The sequence below is a fragment of the Jaculus jaculus genome, chromosome 4 (genome assembly GCF_020740685.1).
Source record: "Jaculus jaculus isolate mJacJac1 chromosome 4, mJacJac1.mat.Y.cur, whole genome shotgun sequence".
In the NCBI taxonomy this organism is placed as follows: domain Eukaryota; kingdom Metazoa; phylum Chordata; class Mammalia; order Rodentia; family Dipodidae; genus Jaculus; species Jaculus jaculus.
This window is the reverse complement of record NC_059105.1, coordinates 4,028,487-4,049,387: the sequence shown is the minus strand read 5'-3', so window position 1 is coordinate 4,049,387 and position 20,901 is coordinate 4,028,487. Positions and strand designations below refer to the sequence as shown.

General features: G+C 45.2%; 1 protein-coding gene across 1 annotated transcript in view; it reads right to left on the bottom strand.

Moving 5' to 3' along the window:
• The window catches only part of Dner (delta/notch like EGF repeat containing), a 355,088-nt gene that overhangs the window by 32,274 nt on the left and 301,913 nt on the right, over positions 1 to 20,901 (bottom strand). The window contains exons 10-11 of the mRNA XM_004662814.2: positions 10,468 to 10,590; positions 2,772 to 2,885 (exon numbers count right to left, since the gene is read on the bottom strand). Coding sequence (XP_004662871.2) covers positions 2,772 to 2,885; positions 10,468 to 10,590 — 237 coding nt within the window. The remainder of the gene's footprint in view (positions 1 to 2,771; positions 2,886 to 10,467; positions 10,591 to 20,901) is intronic.

The following is a 20,901-nucleotide window of genomic DNA, read 5'->3' as shown; positions in this document are numbered from 1 at the left end:
GAGCATGGTGTGCATGATGGAGAAATACAGGCTGGAGAGATGGCTTAGCGGCTAAGCCCTTGCCTGTGAAGCCTAAGGACCCCGGTTTGAGGCTTGATTCCCCAGGACCCACGTTAGCCAGATGCACAAGGGAGCACATGCATCTTGAGTTTGTTTGCAGTGGCTAGAAGCCCTGGCACGCCCATTCTCTCCCTCCCTCTCTCTCTCCTTCTCTCTCTCTCTCTCTCTCTCTCTCTCTCTCTCTCTCTCTCTCTCTTTCTCTCTCTTTCTCTCTCTCTGTCTCTTTCTGTCACTCTCAGATAAATAAATAAATAAATAAATATAAACAGAAAAGTTTAAAAAAGAAGAAATACAAGTGACAAGAAATATCATTTTAAAGGTTTTAGCCTCTCTATTCATTAGATCTATAAATTAAAACAGAACTAAAATAGTCCTACTACCTGACAAAATGACAATTTTGTTCTATGTGTGTTAAGATGAGAAAACAGTCTTGTCACCCTAGGCAGGGTGACATAAAAGTTAGTCATTGCTTGTTCTGCCCTTCCCTCCCTTGGAGAATAACATGCCAGCAGGTATCTGTTCTCCTGGACCCTGGGGCCCTCTTCTGAAAAACTGTACCAAAAATAGAGAGTTTTGCACATCCAAGAATATTCCTGTCAGTAGAGTTTATAAAAATGAAAAGTTCTTAATTGCTCAAAAGCCAAATTTAATATGAACTAAGAAGTGGCCGTTCATATAATTGAACACAAGGCAGCCAAGAAAAATGATAAAACAGAGGCATAAATTTTTTTAAAAATTTTATTTTTATTTATTTATTTGAGAGATCGCTTCTTGGCCTTTTGGCTAAGATCAAGTGTAGTATTTGAGAGAGACAGAGTCAAACATGGGAGAAAGAGAAGAGACAGAGAGAGAGAATGGGAGCACTAGGGCATCCAGCCGCTGCAAAGAAACTCCAGATGCATGCCCCATCTTGTGCATCTGGCTCTCATGGGTCCTGGGGAATCGAACCTAGGTCCTTTGGCTTTGCAGACAAGTGCCTTAACCACTACACTATCTCTCCAGCACCTGGAGGAATAATTCTTGATATGGAAACACATTTATAATGCTATGTTCTAAGTAAAAGGTAGGCTACAAATAGAGCACATGTAGCATGATCCCCTGTGTGTTCAGACGTGTGTGCATTAATGCTGCACGTGATCCCCTGTGTGTTCAGATATGTGTGCGTTCATACTACACACTGTCTACTACACACAGACTTGCAGGAAATTCCAGGATAATAAGACATACTAAAATAATAATAATGAACTGAGCATGGTGGTGCACATCTTTAATTCCAGCACTTTGGAGGCAGAGGCAAGAGGATTGCTGTGAGTTCGAGGCCACCCTGAGAACAGGTCAGCCTGGGCTAGAGTGAGACCCTACCTCAAAAAAATAAAACAAGGGCTGGAGAGATGACTTAGCGGTTAAGCGCTTGCCTGTGAAGCCTAAGGATCCTGGTTTGAGGCTCGATTCCCCAGGACCCACGTTAGCCAGATGCACAAGGGGGCGCATGCGTCTGGAGTTGGTTTGCAGTGGCTGGAAGCCCTGGCGCACCCATTCTCTCTCTCGCTCTCTGCCTCTTTCTCTCTCTCTTTCTCTCTCTCTGTCGCTCCCAAATAAATAAAAACAAAAATAAAAAGTTTTTTAAAAATAAATAAAACAAAAACAATTATATTATATATATATATAATTATATATATATATAAATATATATATATATATGTGTGTATAATGTTATATCCTAGTAGTGCAATGGTAACTGGTGGATTTTTTCATAATCATACATTTTCTAATTTTTCCTTCTATGCTTCATTTATTACCAGTAAGCTGAAAATACCTGGAAAAGACCCAGGAGGCTTCCCCAATATTATTTTTGCTCCCACTGACTGATATATAAATGTCTGTGTGTTTATAAACCGTCAGCAAAACAAAACCATCTGCAAACCATTTTCTGGAGCAAGCCCACTGCTCCATCCCAAGAAAACCCAAAAAGAAAACACAGGATGTGACACAGAAAAAAAATGAAAGAAGATCAGAAGTTGCTTCTCCTCCAGCCTCGTGCTTTCGGCGCCATCCCCAGGAACACAGGGGACACTCCCCTGGGATGGACCATGCTCTGAAACAGGCCCCAGCGCCTGGAGGTGCCTAGGGTGGCTCAGAAGGAGGAGGCGAGCCCAGCAAGGGGCTCCTCAGCTCAGGACAGCGCGTGTCTTTCCACAGCTCTCCCGCCCACTTCTTCCATATGCAGCCTCCAAAGCTCAGTGTGGAAGAGCCTTCTGCCTCTGTTAGGTGAAGAAAGTGCTGAAAAAATAGGCCTTGTCTTATTCTCTAGATTTTATGGCTCCCCAAACTTAGGGATTCATAAGCTGTCCGAAGCTCACGGGGGCAGCACTGAAAGACGAGTCATGTTAGCCTGGACTCCCCGGCACCCTAATCTGGAAGCAATGGCCTGAGAGTTTTCAGTGGCAACCAAAGATCCTGTCAGTCCCGTCCCTGTGCACCCAACTCTCCTGGCCCATCCCTTCTGACCCGCTCCAGTCTGCCTGCCCTGCACTTCCAATCCAGCCCCGAACAATTCCTTCCCGCAGCCACCAACTGGCTGCTTCCTGGCCTTTCCCAGCGGCATTCCGTTTTCCCATCATGGGTGCTAGCGGGTTTGAGTGGGTTTCGTGTGCTCTGCGATGGTTGGGATTGCATGCCGAGCCTGAGAACCGCGCTCACAGATCGCTCACCTGTGAACCCTGGCGCGCAGATGCACGTGCCGTTGAGGCCCTCGCTGTCACAGGCGCCTCCGTTCAGACAGCTGACATTCGCACAGGGGTCCTTGGACAGCTCACAGTGCACTCCTGCAGAGAGGCAACAAGGAAAGGTGAGTCACCAAGAAACCTCGCCCCTGCGGACTTCCACAAAGCAAAGCGCTTACACAGCCTGGGAAGGCGGCAGGACAGATTTCTGACCTGTGCATGAGTGTGTCCGTCCACTTAGGGACACACGTATGCACATGGCCACCTCTGACTTTAGACTGCTGTAAAACATATAAATAATATAATAATAAATATAATAAATTGGATCACTGCTCATAAAATCTTTTACCCGCATTTTCTCTGACTGCATATCCCAAAAGCCGAGGGCACGAAAAAACCTTTTCAATGGCAAATGCCTTTGAAATTTCCAGAAGAAAAGGAAAATAGCTAACCAGTCAGAATAAAATACCCACATAACGCCAACCATTGTGGCTCATGCCTATAAACCCAGCACTAGAGAGGTGGAGCTGGGCAGACGCCAAAAGATGGCTGCCTACCTAGTGTAGCCTGATGGGTGAACTCTGGGCCAGTGACAGACCCTGCCTCAAAATTGGGTGAACAGCACCTTAGGATGACACCTGAGGTGGTCCCCCGGCACCACACGCATGTGTACACATGTGCATACCCTCCTGCCCACGCGTGGATGACATGCACAGGCACAGTGTAACATACAAGGAGAAGTCAACATAACTTATAAACAGGTGATTTGGAGTCAGCTATTTCTTTGAGTACCAGCTCTTTTCTGGAGACTGCAGGAGAGAGAAGGAGCCTGTGGTGGTTTATTCAGGTGTCACCCAAAAACTTGGGTGTTATAAATGCTAGACTCCCAGCTGATGGCGATTTTGGGATTAACTCCTCCTGTAGGCACTGTGTTGTTGGGGGCTGACCTCTGGGGATTATAGCCACTTTCCCCTTGCCAGTGTTTGGCACACTCTCCTATTCCTGTTGTCCACCTGATGTTGGCCAGTAAGTGATGTCCACCCTTAGATCATGCCTTCATTTTCCCCGGCCACCCTAGAGCATCCCCTCGAGTCTGTAAGCCAAAAATAAACCCTTTTTCCCCCTCAAGAGCTGCTCTTGGTCAGGTGATTTCTGCCAGCAATGTGAACCGGGCTGCAACAGAGCCACACCTCGGTAGAGTTCCTACTCAAAAGTCAATCTGTGCACCACATGCTGAAGTGCCCAAGTGCTGTGACATCCTGTGTCCCAGGTCCTCACTGTCCTTATGTCTAATTTACTCCTCATCATGACACTGTGAGACAACCATGCTCCCACCCCGCAGGGAGGAAACTGAGGAAAGACTCCAACCAAACGGCTGGTAAAGTAGCTGGGATTCAAGGCCACCCGTCATCCATTGAGTCTCCCAAAGCTTTACAAGGCTCAGTGCCCACTCAACAAAGAGGCATTAAAAATGAGTAGTATTGGAGGGCTGGTGAGATGGCTTAGCAGTTAAGTGCTTGCCTGTGAAGCCTAAGGACACCGGTTCGAGGCTCGATTTCCCAGGACCCACGTTAGCCAGATGCACAAGGGGGTGCATGTGTCTTGTTTGCAGTGGCTAGAAGCCCTGGCTCGCCCATCTCTCTCTTCTCTCTCTATCTGCCTCTTTCTCACTCTGTCACTCTCAAATAAATAAATAAAAGTTTTTTTTAAATGAGTAGTATTGGAAAATGTCCTATTTGTGTTTTTAAAAGGGTGGGGTATGTCCACATTATGCACACAAATGTCTGAAATGAGGCTGGAATGCATCTAGAATAGATCCCTTTGACTTTCACACCTATGAATTTCTATTCTGTTGACCTGCACACCTCTTGATCTACAATGAATATGCATTATTTTATAAGGTTTTTAAAACATTAAAAACTTAATGCCAGCCAGGCGTGGCGGCATACACCTTTAATCCCAGCACTCGGGAGGTGAAGGAGGATTGCTGTGAGTTCGAGGCCATCCTGAGATTACATAGTGAATTCCAGGTCAGCCTAGGCTAGAGTGAGACCCTACCTCAAAAAAACAATAAATAAATAAATAAATAAAATAAAATAAAATAAAATAAAATAAAACCTATTGGCAGGGTGGGATATCTGCTGAAGTTATTCTGGAGTGCAAAGCAAATGAACAGAATAGCCTTGTCTCTCTCTCTCTCTCTCTCTCTCTCTCTCTCTCTCTCTCTCTCTCTGTCTCTCTCTCTCTCCCCCCCTCCCTCCCTTTCATTCTCAGTCCCTCTCTCTCACTCTCTTATTTCACACCCTTTAGAGAGGAAGATAAACAACATTCTGATCTGGGTAAGAATGTAAATAATGATATGCCCTTCCCTCCCAACCGCCTCAAGACAAACAAGCATAAAGCAAATAATAACGGAGTGCTATTTACTTAATTTGCTCTCCACTTCATGACTTAGCTCACATTGCACAAGTGACTGCCACACCCGGTGAGTCATCCTGCAGACACAGGCATTATCCCGAAGGGCCTGTTCTCGCTTTCCTTTCAATGCCTTAAGAAGCAGAACTCAAGAAAGGGTCTGAGAAGGAGGAAACCAGAAACAGAACTGCCTACCATGTTCACATGCGCAACTTCTTGGAAGCAAGCACTTCCGAGCAGGTGGCGTTTCTTCCCGTTCTTTGCCCGCCACCCTCACTCTACGGACAACGCTCTGCATTGATCTCAAGGGCCTGCTGTGTTTCCAGGGCCTCACAGGGAACCTCCCGACTAACTGACAGACCAGCACAAATCTGCAAAGTTTTCCACATTTGGGTATGCAGAGCCCATTCCTCTGAAGGATCCATTTTCAGTTCCCCACTGGGTTCTAAGTAGCACAGACTCAAATGAAAATTTTAAATGCAGAAATGTCATATCTATTTTAAAATATTTGTGTTAAAATTTCCATAGGGTTGACCAACAGGGACCAGGTAACAAAACAAAAAAAAAAAGCTTTCAACTGCACAGGGAAAGCAAGTCTAGAGATGTCTGAAACCAACCCAATGACATCCATCCGGCTTAAAGTGGGAGCAATGCAGTGTGCTAGCAACAAGCGCAGCCAGGGTGACGCAGCTAACAAAAGCACGGCACTTCGTAAATCAGGCTGAAAACCCAATTCTACACCAAATTTTTAATCATGGTAACTTTTCAAAGTCTTCAAAAACTAGCTTTGATGAAAGATCAAAAGTATCACAATTTTAACATTTTGCATGCTTGGGCTTCTTTTTCTTTGGCAATGTTTTAAGTTTTGTATCATTTCCCTTTTTTAAAAAAAATAGAACAATTCTGTCACTTGAGCATCCAGTGAGAAGTATTTTTTTTTTTTTTTTTGAGGGGAAAGACTGTACAAAGGCCTATCTTCACAGAAACACCATCCCTAAGAATCACGATGGCCTTACAAGTCTCTGGTGAGCACTTTGGTCTCTCCTATTTCCATAGTGTAATCTTTGGTAATCCCTATGTAAGAATTATTTCTCATATTATTCTGATGGTCAATGGGGTGGAGTACCATGGACTTTCAGTTGTAAATATAGAAACTATATAGTCATGGTCTTTTCTGAAGCACCCAGATACCTGGTGCTTAAGCCCTTCTCTGGGGTCTCTGGGGAACCACCTTCCTGCCTCCTCACCATTCCCTGGGGGTCTTGAAGCCCACTCAACACTGTTTTGGACATCCTGTTTCCCCAGCTAAGCATACCTTCCTCTATTCTCTTCTCCTGCTGGATATCACAGGGCATATTTGAACTCAATTGTCAAGACACAAGGCTGATGTCCCTTCCCTGCAAAGCTGAAATGCGACTGTCCCAAGTTGCATCTGGTTCTGCAGCTGTGGGTTAAGAGCATGTTCATATTTTCAATGCTGCAGAATTCATCGTACCCAATCACAACTTATCTATCCTTCTATATGATCCCCAGGTCTCTGAGCACCTTCAGTGCAGCTTAACATATGGATAAAATTATGGCTTCTACACCAAAATCCTGTCCTCTCAAAAAGGGTGATGGACAGAAGGGTGGTGGGCAGAAGGGTGATGGACAGCTAGTGTACTCTGGCTGAAACACAGGTAGGATTGCCAGATGAGAGCAAGAAGCCACTCCAAATTTCAAAAAGGCCTCAAAAACACCCAATTTTGTCAGAGAAAACCAGGTCCATACTTCAAATTAAGTCCATGGAATGACGCATGCATTGCCACTTGCAAAGGTCAGAGCATGCACAGTTACGAAACTTATGTTTAGTCTCAAGCAAAAATAAACTGTAATTTAGTCAAAACTAATAAAGACTCATACTTCTCATATTAAGGGATAGAGAAGAAATGTTTCTGAAGAGATTCCTATTTCAACAAGGCCTTCACCAAAGTTAATTTTAGAATTAAAATGTGAAAAGAGCTGAGTGCCAATTATACATTTCTGTCATTATTCCAAGTTGGTCACAATTAATATGTAAAACCCAAATATCAATACTCCCCAGGAAAGTAAGCAAGATGAAAATTAACTGGGGCTGGAGGGATGGCTTAGTGGTTAAGGCATTTGCCTACAAAGCCAAAGGAATCAGGTTTGATTCCCCAGGACCCACATAAGCCAGATGCACATGTCTGGAGGTCATTTGCAGTGGCTAGAGGCCCTGGCATACCCATTATCTCTCCATATATATCTCTCTATCTATCTCTCTCCTTCTTTCTCTGTCAAATAAATAAAAATAGATAATAAAATATTTTTAAAAAGAAAATTAACTGGAAATGTTCTTTGGTTTGTGGTTTTGTTTTGTTAATGTTTTCTGGGGATTGAACCTAGGACTAAACTCTACCTCAGAGCTACCTCACCAGCACTGGAAGTGTTATTTGTTCTTAAATTCTGCTTTAAGATGTCATCTTATTTTACTCAAATTCAACTTTCTTTATGAAAACTCTTCCAGTATTTCAGTTGCCACAGAGCTCAACATTTTCTGGACTGCTTCAGAAATCGCAGTGAACATTTCAGCTGGTGCCTCCTCATACTTCAAGTGTCCCAGCCTCAGCTGCTCTTCTGTGAAGAAAGGAGGAGCCTTGACTTAAGCCATTTCTGTACCTGTCACAGTGGCTTGCAAAATACTCAGAAATTCTTGTCACTGATTAATTAGAACTGAACAGCAAAATAATTTTATAGAGCCGGGCGTGGTGGCGCACACCTTTAATCCCAGCACTCGGGAGGCAGAGGTAGGAGGATCTCCGAGAGTTCGAGGCCACCCTGAGACTACATAGTGAATTCCAGGTCAGCCTGAGCCAGAGTGAGACCCTAACTCGAAAAACCAAAATAATAATAATAATAATAATAATTTTATAGAACAGAAAAAGAATTTTCCTCCTTTCAACAGTAAATTTATGTGGCCTCTGAAAATAAATAGGCCCATGACCCAGATATGTGATACTATCCCCTGAAAAAACAACCCAGAAAGTATTAAAATTATATGAATTTTCATCCCAGACTCATTTATTCTAATCCCCCATCAGACACAGTAAGAACAGTCAGTTGATCTTAGTAATGAGGGAAATGGATATACATTCCCAATGGGGGGACTGTACAGTCATTTAAAATAAAACTAATAAGACTTCTTAGTTCCCTCTCTCTCTCTCTCTCTCTCTCTCTCTCTCTCTCTCATCTTACATATATATATATATATTGAGTGAGGGCAAAATACAAAATTATACATATACATATATTATTAGTATGAAAACATGATTTTTTAATGAAGGGATATAAACCAAGTGTTTGTGTGGCATGTGAGATCCTCAGAACCACATAATCGGGTGTCCTGGCACATTCCAATAATCCCAACACTGGAGAGAGATAGGAGGATCAGAAGTTTAAAGTCATCCTCAGCTACATAGCAAGCTTGAGACCGGCCTGAGCTACATTACATTCTGCCTCAAAAATAAAATAAAATCTATGTGGATATAATACCAGTTACTATTACCCTTGTGCTATGTTATAAAACTAAGAGCAACATTGAATTTTCATTTTGCTAAAGTTTTATTGTTGGTATGTTATTTTCATAGTTAGAAATTTAAGTCTTTTCTTTCTAACCTTTGTCACCAAAACTTCCGCGTAGGTCTATGGTTAATCACTTAATTTATCCTGCTAGAGCTAAAAGTGAATCTACGATGAGTTCTCTCTTGACCTCCCGGCACTCTAAGGTTACACCAGTCAGCCATTCGATGCAGCTGTATTTTCAGCACTCCACTTGGTAAAGATGGAGAGAGCAAAACGTCAAAGACACAAGAGTAGGAGTGATGCTCAGATTACAGGCGAATGATTTTACCACGTAAAAAGATAAAACCTGCTCCATGAATCCTACCATAAACTAAAGGATTTTTACAGGTTTACTTTTGTGAAGCATATTCACCGACAAAGAATCTGAAAACGTCTGTGCGCACCTCTGAACTTGCTTTCTGCGGAGACCAGGAGGGTCAGTCAGCCTGAGACTCCGGTAGGAAGCCTGGGCAAGGTTAGGATGAGCCAATTGCATTACTTGAGTCATTGCTTTTTGTTGTTGCTGTTGTTCCTTTGGTTCTAGAATTGAAGGAAGTCTCTGTTTCTTCCTTCTCTGATAGACCTTGGGCTGAGAAGCCGTGTGGGTGAGGCCAGCTGGTGTTCCCTTGCTTGTGTCCTTGAGGAAGCTACTGCAGCTCAGTGATCACAGGACAGCTGAGCGTCCCATTCTAAAAGATGCAGCAGATGTGCTGGCTCTAAAGACCTGACCCAGCATCAGCCCATCCATGTAGAAAACCTCAGCAAGTCCTCCAGAATGACCTACCAGCCCTTGAGGCCCTCCAGGAAAATCATACTACCAAGGTATGCCCATGCAGCGAGAAGCAGCCAGGGTCACGACACAAAGGTCCCCTCATGGGTGACAGCGATCGAGCAAGCAGTGATGCGAGGAACAGGCTAAGCGAGACAGCTAAAAGCATTTTAATAATCAGAAGCTACCTCTGGCCTTGTGGCTTCAAGAACTGTGTACAGCAGGTAACAAGCAGGTCTCCTGGCAGCAGCACCATCTGAGGGGTTCTGGGCTTAGACGCAGCCACACCGTCCACACCCCATGGCCAGAGGCCAAGGCATAGGCAGAGGGAAGACTTCAGGGACAATGTTTGGCTGTCTCATGAGGGATAACAATACCATCCTCAGTGTGTGTGGTGTGGGGGGGGGGGGTTGCTGGCAGGATTCAGCGAGTTAAGGTACCTGAATGCTTGCAACGTGGTCCTCGTACTGGAAACAGCACATCAATGTCAGCTCTTTTTCCAGAGTGACATTAACAGGCAACCAATCCAATGAACGAGCACTTTCTTCCCAACTGGCTCATTTAGTGAAAATGTGCTTCTTTGCCAGGACCTGAGGTTCCACCTGCCTCCGCATTGGTCCCCTGTCTGTCCAAGCCACAGGAAGGGACACATTTTCCTGCCTCACTGTTCCTAGCAGAGTTTGGTTGGTGTCTGCCAGTCCATCTTGACACCGCTTTTGCTTTTCAGCCTTTTGCGCATTCAACAGAAAAGAGATCTAGATGCAGGAAATTTCAGTTTATCGTGAATTAGCTTAAGACCATCTGGGCCTCAGTGTGCGGTCCTTGACTCTGAACAAATTCGCGCTGCAGGCCGAGGCCAGGACTGCGGGTCGCTCTCACCTGTGTAGCCGGGCGCGCACGCGCACTCGTAGCCGTCGGGCAGGTGGCGGCAGGTGGCGGCGTGGCGGCACGGCGCCGAGCGGCACTCGTCGCGCTCCTCCTCACAGTACAGGCCGTGGTACCCTGCGGCGGGAGAAAGGAGTTATATCAGAGACCTAATAGACTACAAAGACTAAGGAGAGAGAGAGGGAAGGAGGGAGACAGAGAGAGAGAGAGAAAGATGCACGCTCCCGAGGGCACCGCGGGCCCGCCGGCGGGGAAGGCGGCCGGGCACCCAGTGAAAGGAGATGGGACTTTGACATGAGGGTGACGGGCACAGGGGAGGAAGTTCGCTCTTATCGCGCTTTCTCATGGTCCCGAGGACGCCAAAGCCATCCATCTAGCCAAAGCCATCCCATCTAGCCGCTGAACGCGTCAGCTGTGGCCTGTAGACGCAGTGGAGAAGCAGGACTCACTATACATGAATGACAGCAATTCTTTTCAGGAAACTAACCACACTGCTCCTACTTCGCCTCGACAAGGAAAACATGTTTAACTAACGAGAGCCTTAGGAAAGTAGGAAAGCACCAATGTGTTCTATTTTTCTTACAGAGAAAATGAGCTCAAAGGGCTTGACTGAAATTCCTGTTGAAATATGGGTTTGCTTGGATGCTCTTTGTTTAAAAACACAACTACATACATTATAATAGTTCAAGCTGTACTTAAATTTTTAATTGCCAAAGCATAATAGGAACAAAGAAAAATAAGCCAACAATTTCTTGATATAGGCAGCTTTTATGATCCTACTTGCAAAATAGGTGCTTATTCTAAAAGACAAGAAGACAACATTCTTTGAGATTCACTCATGTCTCTTATGTTGTTTTTCAACTTTCAAAAACATGTGTTATTGCCAATTCGCTGTGAAACCAGGACATTTTTGTCCAGCCTTGTCCAAACAATGAGAAACATGTGAGTGCTTTCAAAAATCACTCTGCCTGTGTTCGTTCTGAATTCTGATAAGCAGAAAAATAAATAAACCCATACACATGTGGGAATTGGAACTGTTGGAGTACCCCCCTCCCCACCTTTTCCAATACACTGAGGACCCTCAGATTCCGAATGTCCCATAAGAACATGCCAACGTGCAGGACGCTTGGTTTCACATGCCCATCACAGAGAGAAGCAGGCCAAGCTCGTAGCTGCATTGTTAACAGAGCACTTCTCAAGTGTGTTGCCGCTGCAGTTATTTTTGAACTGCATTCCAAATTTAGGCAGCGATAATGGCCCCTCTGAGGCAACCTTGACCTACCTAAGGCAAATATACCATGGGTTTTTATTCTCCTACCTTATCCTACTTTTTGTAATTTTAGGAAAGCAATTCCTATCTCTGTTTATCAGATCAAGCCAATTATCTAGACAAGAGGGGCTAGCTAGCAGTTATTGTGTCCCCAGACAACGTGTGTCAGTGCTCATAGAGACATAACCACCGCGATGAGGAGAAGGGGCAGATACCAGAATCTTCTGGGGAGAGCCAAAACTGCTACTCAACAGGTGACCATGCACAGAACAGCAACAACAGCAAGAGTCTGTGGCAGAAAGATCAGTTCAGCAGGTTGCTCTCACCCTGCTAGAGGCCAGGGGTCAGCAGCCACAGCCCTTGAGCCAAATCCATTCTAGTCTGTTTTTGCAAATAAAATTTTACTGAGACATGGATGCCACACATATTCATGTACTTACTGGATGTGGCTATTTTCACACTGTAACAGTAGACTAGGGAGTTATACCAGAGACCTAATAGACTACAAAGACTAAGGAGAGAGAGAGAGGGAAGAAGGGAGACAGAGAGAGAGAAAGAAAGAAGAGAGAGGAAGGGGAGGAGGCAGGAAGGGGAGGGCATGCCAGGGCCTCTTGCCACTGCAAATATCTTGAGCTGCTTGTGCATCCAGCTTTAACCACTGAGCCATCTCACAAGCTCCTTGAGTGACACTTTATAGAAGAGTCTGGTAATTCCTGATCTAAATTCAATGGAAGGGCTTCATTCCACAAGAGTTTTGGATAGTGACTGCCATGCAATATGTTATTTACAGATATTTTCTTACATCATACAGCCTGCCTTCTTATACTGTAGTGATCATTTCCTCTGCTGTGCAAAAGGTTCTCAATATAATATACGACCTTTTGCCTTTTTTTTTTCTCTGCTGCCTGTGCTTTTGACGTCATATCCTGGAAACCATTTCCAAAAACACTGCTGTGCAATATTTCCTCTGTGTTTTCTCCCAATAGTTTTATACCTTCACATCTTACATTTAATTCTTTAATCCATTTTCCTTGATTGTTTTTACAGGTCTATGAAAAGATAATCAGCACTGACCATCAGGAAAGAGAAAATCAAAACTATCATAAGACATTAACTCACACCTGTTAAGATGGCCATTAAACACAGAAAGACAACAGAAAATAGCGAGGATTTTAAGAACATGGAGATGTTGAAACCTTTATGCAATGTTGTTGAGACGTAAAAAGATGCAGCTGGTGTTGAAAAGAACATGGCAGGTCCTTGAAAAAACAAATAAAATTACCATATGATTCAGCACTCCCATTTCTGAGTATTTATCCAAAAGAACTGGAGGTGAGAATTTCTCAGAGAAATATTAGTACTCCCACATCCATTGCAGCATTAGTTACAGGAGCCAAAAGATGGAGACATCTAAATGTCCACCATCAGCTTAGTGGATTAAAAAATGTGGTGCAGAATGTCATTCAAGCTGTAAAGAAAAGGAAATCCATGGGCTGGAGAGATGGCTTAGCGGTTAAGCGCTTGCCTGTGAAGCCTAAGGACCCCGGTTCGAGGCTCGATTCCCCAGGACCCACGTTAGCCAGATGCACAAGGGGGTGCATGGGTCTGGGGTTCGTTTGCAGTGGCTGGAAGCCCTGGCACGCCCATTCTCTATCTGTCTCTCTCTCCCTCTCTCTCTGTCACTCTCAAATAAGTAAATAAAAATGAACAAAAAAATATTAAAAAAAAAAGAAGAAGAAAAGGAAATCCATGGTCTGGAGAGGTGGCTCAGCAGTTAAAGGTGCCTGCTTGTAAAGCCTGATGGCCTGGGTTCAACTCACTAGTTCCTATGTAAAGACAGAAGTTCAAAGTGATGATTAAGTCTGGCGTTCATTTGCAGTGACAGGAGGCCCTGGCACATACCTCTCTATCTATCTATCTATCTGTCTATCTATCTATCATCTATCTGTCTACCTATCATCTATCTATCTCTTACCTCTCTTTCTTTCTCCCTTTAAAATTTCTCTGTCCCACTATCAAATAAATAAAACTATTAAAAAGAAGAGGAAGGAAAATCCTATCCAAGGCTGCACCATAGATTAACCCATCTGAACAATATACGAGATGTCACCGCACAGCCAATCGTGGGTGATTCTACTTATGGAGGTAAAAGTCACAGAAACAGCTAGTCTAAGAGTGGTTTCCAGGACTGTGAGGAGGAGAAACAGGAAAATGTTAGCTAGTCCACAGGGAGTTTCAACTGTGCATGACAGAAAAACTAAACATGCGTCACAGAGCAGTGTATTCAGAATAAACAATTCCCAAATATACCTTTAAAAACTCAAGAAGGTAGATCTCATGTTGTGTGTTTGTCACACCAAATATTGCATATATAAAGAACTAAGTGTCTTTGGATTCCCTATCTTGATTATGAGAACATTTTTACGGGAGCTGAGGCCTTAACTCAGCTGGTAGAGCATGTGCCCTACAGATATGAGGTGCTGAGTTCAAGCTCCCCTCCCCCACAAAGAACCTGGTTATGTCCACGTACAGCATCATCATGCGCAGCATCTTTTCAACCGTTTGCTCTCTCAGCAGACCCTTTATCACCCGGAAGGTAATGTAAAACTCCACACACCATCCTTGACCTCTGATTGGAGGTGTTATTTACATAGGCAAAAATTCAAAGCAAATGTCATGAAATCACCCAAACTTGTTTTGCATTTCTGAAAACAGTCTCATTATTCTTCTTCCAGCAGTAACATGAAAAGCTAAAGAAGAAATTATTTTACAGAGATAATTAAGCTAGTGATGTTTTCCTTCCTTGGGGAGAAAAAAAAAGATAAAGGTTTCATATTCTAAAACTGTTTCTTCTGAGCCAGTAACATTTAAGCGCCTTTATGGAAATGTCAAGGCACACCCTTTACACTGGGTGCCACAGTACTAAATCGGACTGTTTAAATAAAAAGGCATTTCTTCCAAAAGAGAAGAGCTCTGTGAAAAATGAGGCAGGCCACCCCATGCTGATAATTAATTCAGACAAACAAATTAGCTTAGGGCAGTAAGCTCAGGGTCTGAAAAATTAGGCTAGTCCAAAGGATTGTTTAAAGGTAAAATCAGAGAGCAGAAAGGTAGGATGAGAGGCAGAGCACTGGTCCTCAGGAGCATTTCTCCAGCATTCCGGACTTGTTCCGGAACACTCAGCAACCATCACTGCACCAGGCTGGAGGGAATGTGCAAGGGACAGCCATGTCTATGCTGAGTGGCTGGTGTCATCAATACAAAGAGGAAAACAGGCTTGGAAGAAAACCTGATCAACTTGGTGCAGGTCTACCTCGGAGCTCAGTCGGAAAGACCCAGGTGGCAGTTGGAAGTGTAGGTGAAAATGTCACAAAAAGAGCATTTGGGGTGAGCTGCCTGGAAATGGTACTGATGTTTTCATCAAGAAGAAAATGAAAGGGTGGGGGGGAAATAAGAGAAAAAGGCCCCACCCCCATAAGAAGCCAATGAGAGCTACAGAATGTTGGAGGAGGGACAGTCATTCTCTGCAGTGATACAGCCACTGGTATATAGTGGGAGAAAGGGGGTCAACTGGAGAGGGAGGGACACAAGAGGGTAGTAGGGTATATATGATCAAAATACACATGTATGAAATAACAACAAAAGAATTTTAAAGAAATGAAACAGAAAAATAGACATAAGATAAATTAATAGTCACTTTCTTTCAAAGAAAGAAGGAAGGAAGGAAGGAGCTAGAGATGCTCTCTGAATGGGGATTGGGTAAGGGATGGAATAGCCCCAGGCATATGATGTTGCAGAAGTCTTCGGAGGAAGAAAACCAAGGAGACTGTTCACAGGGTGGAAGACTCCAGAGAGCAAGTGGGGTGGGAGGGAAGGAGGTCACTGGAGAGCCGCAAAGCCATGGTCTTTACTGGGCCTGTTACTGCCCTAGAGGGGAAACTGGAAAGCTGGGGTAAGAAAAGTTCTTATCCCCATGACTGCAAAAGTCTACTAGAATTTGGTGGATAGTGGCCAAAGGTAACTCTCATCTTTGATCAGGAGATTCCTGGAGAACAAGGAACGGCGCAGCGCCCTTCATAGCTATGTGCTTCCGACTGTCCGCCAAGGTGAACCGCCAACCCACCAGCTTCCCGGCCCAGAACCGAGCAGCACAGCCCGCGCCCTACTGAGCTGTCCTAAGAGAAGATCGTACCAAGAGCTGCTCACCATTCGGGGAAATTACTTCTCAAAGAGCAGCAGCCCCAGCAGGCGTTCAGGCACCAAAGTTTGGGTAGGGGTGGGTGAACTGTATCAATAAACACAAAAATGGCATCAAACTCTTCTCCATTGTGTGTGAAACCGCCCCCTCACTCTGCTGGTCTCTGTCAGCACGCAAGGAACTGCCTGCAATCTTCCAGCTGAGGTCTTTACTTAGCATTTCTCTTCCTCCACTAGAACTTAAACTTGAAGGAGAAGCCTGCAATCACCCACCGTGGTGCCCGAGAGCTTCCAGAAAAGTTGCTAACTCACATGAGTTGAATCTGCACCCAGAATGTTCCTGGCCCATGGGTAAGGTGTGCCCATGGTGGCCCAGAAGAACCATGTAGCTCCAGGCCAAAGCAAGAGTGGGGTCTCCGTGTACAAGGATCTCGTAGCCCAGTGGCCAGTTAGGAGTAGCTGCTTCCTGTCAGGCCCTTTGCGTATCATTGAATCTTGAACAAAACCCAAGAGACTGGGCATGACTAGTCCCAATTAATAGAGAAGGAATTAAGAGTCAGTGAGATAAAAACAATTGGTCAAGGTCATGGTCCTGTATGATCTTCCTACTTCCATACTGTTGGTCCCCAAACACATCATTTCTTATGTTAGTCTGCTAGGGTCCTATAACCAAAGACCACAGCCTACTTGAATTACACTACAAAAACTTATTTCTCACAGGTCTGTAGGATGGGCATCAAAGACCAAAGGGGCAGCAGGTTTGATCTGTATGAAGGCCTCTCACCTTGGCTTGCAGATGGCTACCTTCTCTCTGCAAACCCCCATGGTCATTCCTTGGTGTGCCTGTCACTGGGCTACTTCCACTCCTCAGAATGCCAGCACTGTTGTAGTAGAGCCTCACCCCCAAGACCTTGCTGAACTTAAATTGCCTCTTTAAAGGTCCTGTCTCCAAAGTCAATCACATGAGGGGGTTAGGGCTTCGCACATGAATTTTGAGAGGAATGTAGCTCAGTCCACAACATCTCAAGTCAGGGATTCTTGATTGTGATGGTACTGCAGCCTCCCCATATCTCATTTTACTTTCTGCAGTTCATTTACCTACTGTAAAACTGCAGCCTGAAAGCTTGAAATGGAAGGTTCCAGAAGTAAACAATGCATAAGTTATAAATCACATGCCCTTCTCAGTAGCATGGTAAAATCTCACACCATCTCTCTCCATCCTGGGTGGGACATGAATCATCCCAGTGGAGCCATCTGTACCCTAGGCACACACAGGGAACCCCACCGTACAGTCCATTCTCTGGATCTACATCCATGAACTCAGCCCACTGTGGCTCAAAAATATTTTGGGGGAAAAGAAGTTACATATGCCTGAACATGAACAGAATTCTTTCCTTGTCATTCTTCCCTAAATAATACAGTAAAAATAGCTATTTACACAGCATCTACATAGCATAGGAATTACAAGTAATATAAAAAAAGATGACTTAAATATATGGGATGATGTATGTAGAATATATGCAAAAGCTTCATCATTTTATACAGGGGACTTCTGCATCTACTGATACAGATTCAGGCATCAGCAGACTGGTGTGTGTGTGTGTGTGTGTGTGTGTGTTAGAACCCTGTCCCTCAGATACCAAACAATGGCCACACAGAGGGATCGTGGCACAGTTCATGTCATGGGCATCTGTTGAGGGTCTGTGTAGTAAGGTGTCGGGCACCATTCCCACACCGGGTTCCAGTAGCACCTCTACCTCCATTGTGATGATCAAATTGTCTCAGACCTTGTCACATGTCCCCTAGAGGACAAAAACGTTCTTGAGAAACACATTCCTGGATCTTTCCTATAGGGGTAAGAATGACCTCGGAGGACAGAGTTGAAAGCATGCAGTTTCAAACTGTTGCTAAGAGTGAGCATAAATTTATCAGGGAAAAAGAGATTTCTCGGCAGTGCGGAAAGGAAATGTGCCATTGAAGGTTTGCTGTAGAATTCTCTTTCCAGCAGCGCTGCACTATGCAGGGCAGTGGATTCACCTGGGGCTGGCTTGAACCAGCAAACGGAATAAAGGTGGGAGTGAGGAAAGTGCCCCCCGGGGGGATTTGAGCTGGGGACCCTCTCACAGATCTCCCACTGGGCTGGATAAGCAGTTAATTGTCAGCTTGACGAGGCTGAGAGACGCCACGAGAACAGGGAAGCACACCTCCGGGTGTCCTTGAGGGCACTGGCAGAGACCACTGCATGCAGTCAGCAACTGAGGGGAAAGGTCCAGCCTCGGCCATGAGTGTGGGTAGCTCTGGGCAGCTGAGACCCAGATGGAGTTAAAGTGGCAGGAGAAACCCAGCGTGTACAAACGCCACTCTTCCCAAACAGATCACACTGCTGCTGGGGTCACTTGTGGGCGTCCGACTCCAGCTTCTTCAGCCTTCCAAAGCAAACACAGACCAGCATCTCTTCAGGAACCTTCCGGGCCTTTAGCCTTGGCCTGTGGCTGTGTCATTAGTCAGCTTGTTCCGAAGCTCCTGGCTTTGTGGACTGAGCATTCTCTGCCTCTCCAGAATGCCAACGACCATCGTGGATTACCATCCTCTAACCATGGAAGCCAGTCTAATAAACCCCCTGATAAATACACACACACACACACACACACACACACACACACACACGACCTGCTGGCCCTGTGCCTCAGGGGCGCACTAGCTCACAGGGGCTCCTCCAGCCTCACCCGCCTCAGCAAGCCTGCTAACGGAGCTGGGTTCCGGAGGCCATTCTCTCTTCAGATGAGGAGACCAGGGCCGCTAACACTCACGCTCCCCGCTGGGCGGCCAGGCCTCCCCAGCCACACCCTCTTCTCTCAACACTGTCTCACCCCCATTTAAATGCCAATGTGAGACTGGCTCCAGCCCACGCTGTGTTTACTCCTGAGCTCTTTTCCTTGCCTGGCCCATCACGTTGTCACACTCTGAGAACTCCAAAACTGTAAGGCTGTGGTTGTAGCCAGATGGCTTTCACACCACGTTGTGTGACAAATTCCAGCAGCTTATCCATTCCTATTGCCTCTGGAGGGCGATCTGTGCTTCCTGCTGCGTCAGAGAAAGCAGCCTGGCTGGAACTTCGAAGGCCAACAGTCACATGCTCTGGACATCATGACCAGGCCATACTACTCAGGCGCCCCAACAGCCTGTGTTCAAGGTGAGAGCAAATTCTGTTACATGTCTTAGGGGCCTTTCCCTCTTTTCAGTAAGAGTGGATAAGAAGTTAACATCTATGATTCTCATTCAAGTACTCCACCCCACCCATAGTGGTCAGAGATGGGAACATGAACAGCATAATGCTATGACATTAATGTGACTGTCTGTGAGCTTTCAAATTTTGGTGAAAGCACAGACAACATGGAGTCCCCAGCACTGCACGGCGCCTTCCTTTGACCGTACAATGCATCATTTCAAGAAGAACTGACAGGTCTGTCTGTCATTCAGTTCTCTCACTGGTAGGCTGAAAATAGGCATGTAGTTAAGAACAGAAAACTACACTGGCAAAAAATCTCTGCTACATTTATGCTGCCAACTGTCCAAGGGCTTAATTTGAAATAGACCCATGTGCAGACTTCCACTGAGTAACCGTGCCCCCAAGGTTCACACGCAGCAAAGGAGCTCCTTGAGCTGCTCTATAGTGGTACTTGGTGTGTATGTGGCGGGGGGTGGAGGGCGTGGGTGTTGATGTTATTATCTTCTAAACTGTTTATTTGCATATGCGTGTGTGGATGCATGTTTATATGCTTGTGAATGCACATGGGTGTGTAAGTATACATGCGTGCATGTGCATATGCGTATGAAGCAGAAGTTGACACCTAAATAAAGGCTTTCCCACATATTTTCTGAGGCAAGGTCTCCCACTTGAGCCCAGAGCTCACAAATTCATGGAGTCTACCTCACCTCAGGCAGCCCCTGTCTCTGCCTCCCAAGTATCTAGCTTACAGGCAGGCCATCGAGCTGACTGGCTTTTATGTGGAGCCCAGGATCTAAACTCTGGTCCTCATGAGCCATCTCTCCTCCAGGACCCTCTAATTTTTGGGGGGGCGGGGAGTGAAGGAGGCAGAGGAGGCAGAGTCTTACATTTTCCTGAAACTCTTGGCAATCATCCTCTTCCAAATGCTAGTGTGGCCCACCATACCTACCTACCCTTTTCCTTCACTACCTAATTTCCCTTTCTTTCTCTGCCTATGCTCCTGGACCAGATACAAAAATAGATTCTAAAAGTCCCAAGTCAGTCAGTGAGAAACTGTGGTTTCTCAGAAATACTGAACTGAGCCAAGGCATGGTGTTGCATGCCTTTCATCCCAGCACTTGGGAGGCAGGGGTAGGAGGATTGCCATGAGTTTGAGGCCACCCTGAGACTACAGAGTGAATTCCAGGTCAGCCTGAGCTACAGCAAGATCCCACTTCAAAAAAAAGAAAGAAAGAAAGAAAAAGAAAAAAAGAAATATTGACCCAGACAGATGAAAGATATAGGCTGAAGTGTAAGATTAGGAAAACACCCTGTTACTCACATGTTATTGATCCAGCTACTGCCTTCCCTAAGCTTTCTAGAAGGATGAATGATGCAGTCAGGTCAGAACACATCCTAACTCTTCCTATCATGCATTTCTGTTCTACATCACTGTAAACACTTGACGCCCTTCCTAGCCATGCAGTGGAGGTTGATGATCCTCGGAGTTTCGTATTTGACTCCTCCATCAGTTCTTTTTTTTTTTTTGGTTTTATGAGGGAGTGTCTCACTCTACAGCCCAGGCTGACCTGGAATTCACTATGTAGTCTCAGGGTGGCCTCGAACTCACAGTGATCCTCCTACCTCTGCCTCCTGAGTGCTGGGACTAAAGGGGTGCACCACCACACCCAGTCATCAATTCATTTTTTAATTCAGCACGTGGTTTTCAAATGGCTGCTTTGTGCTCATCACT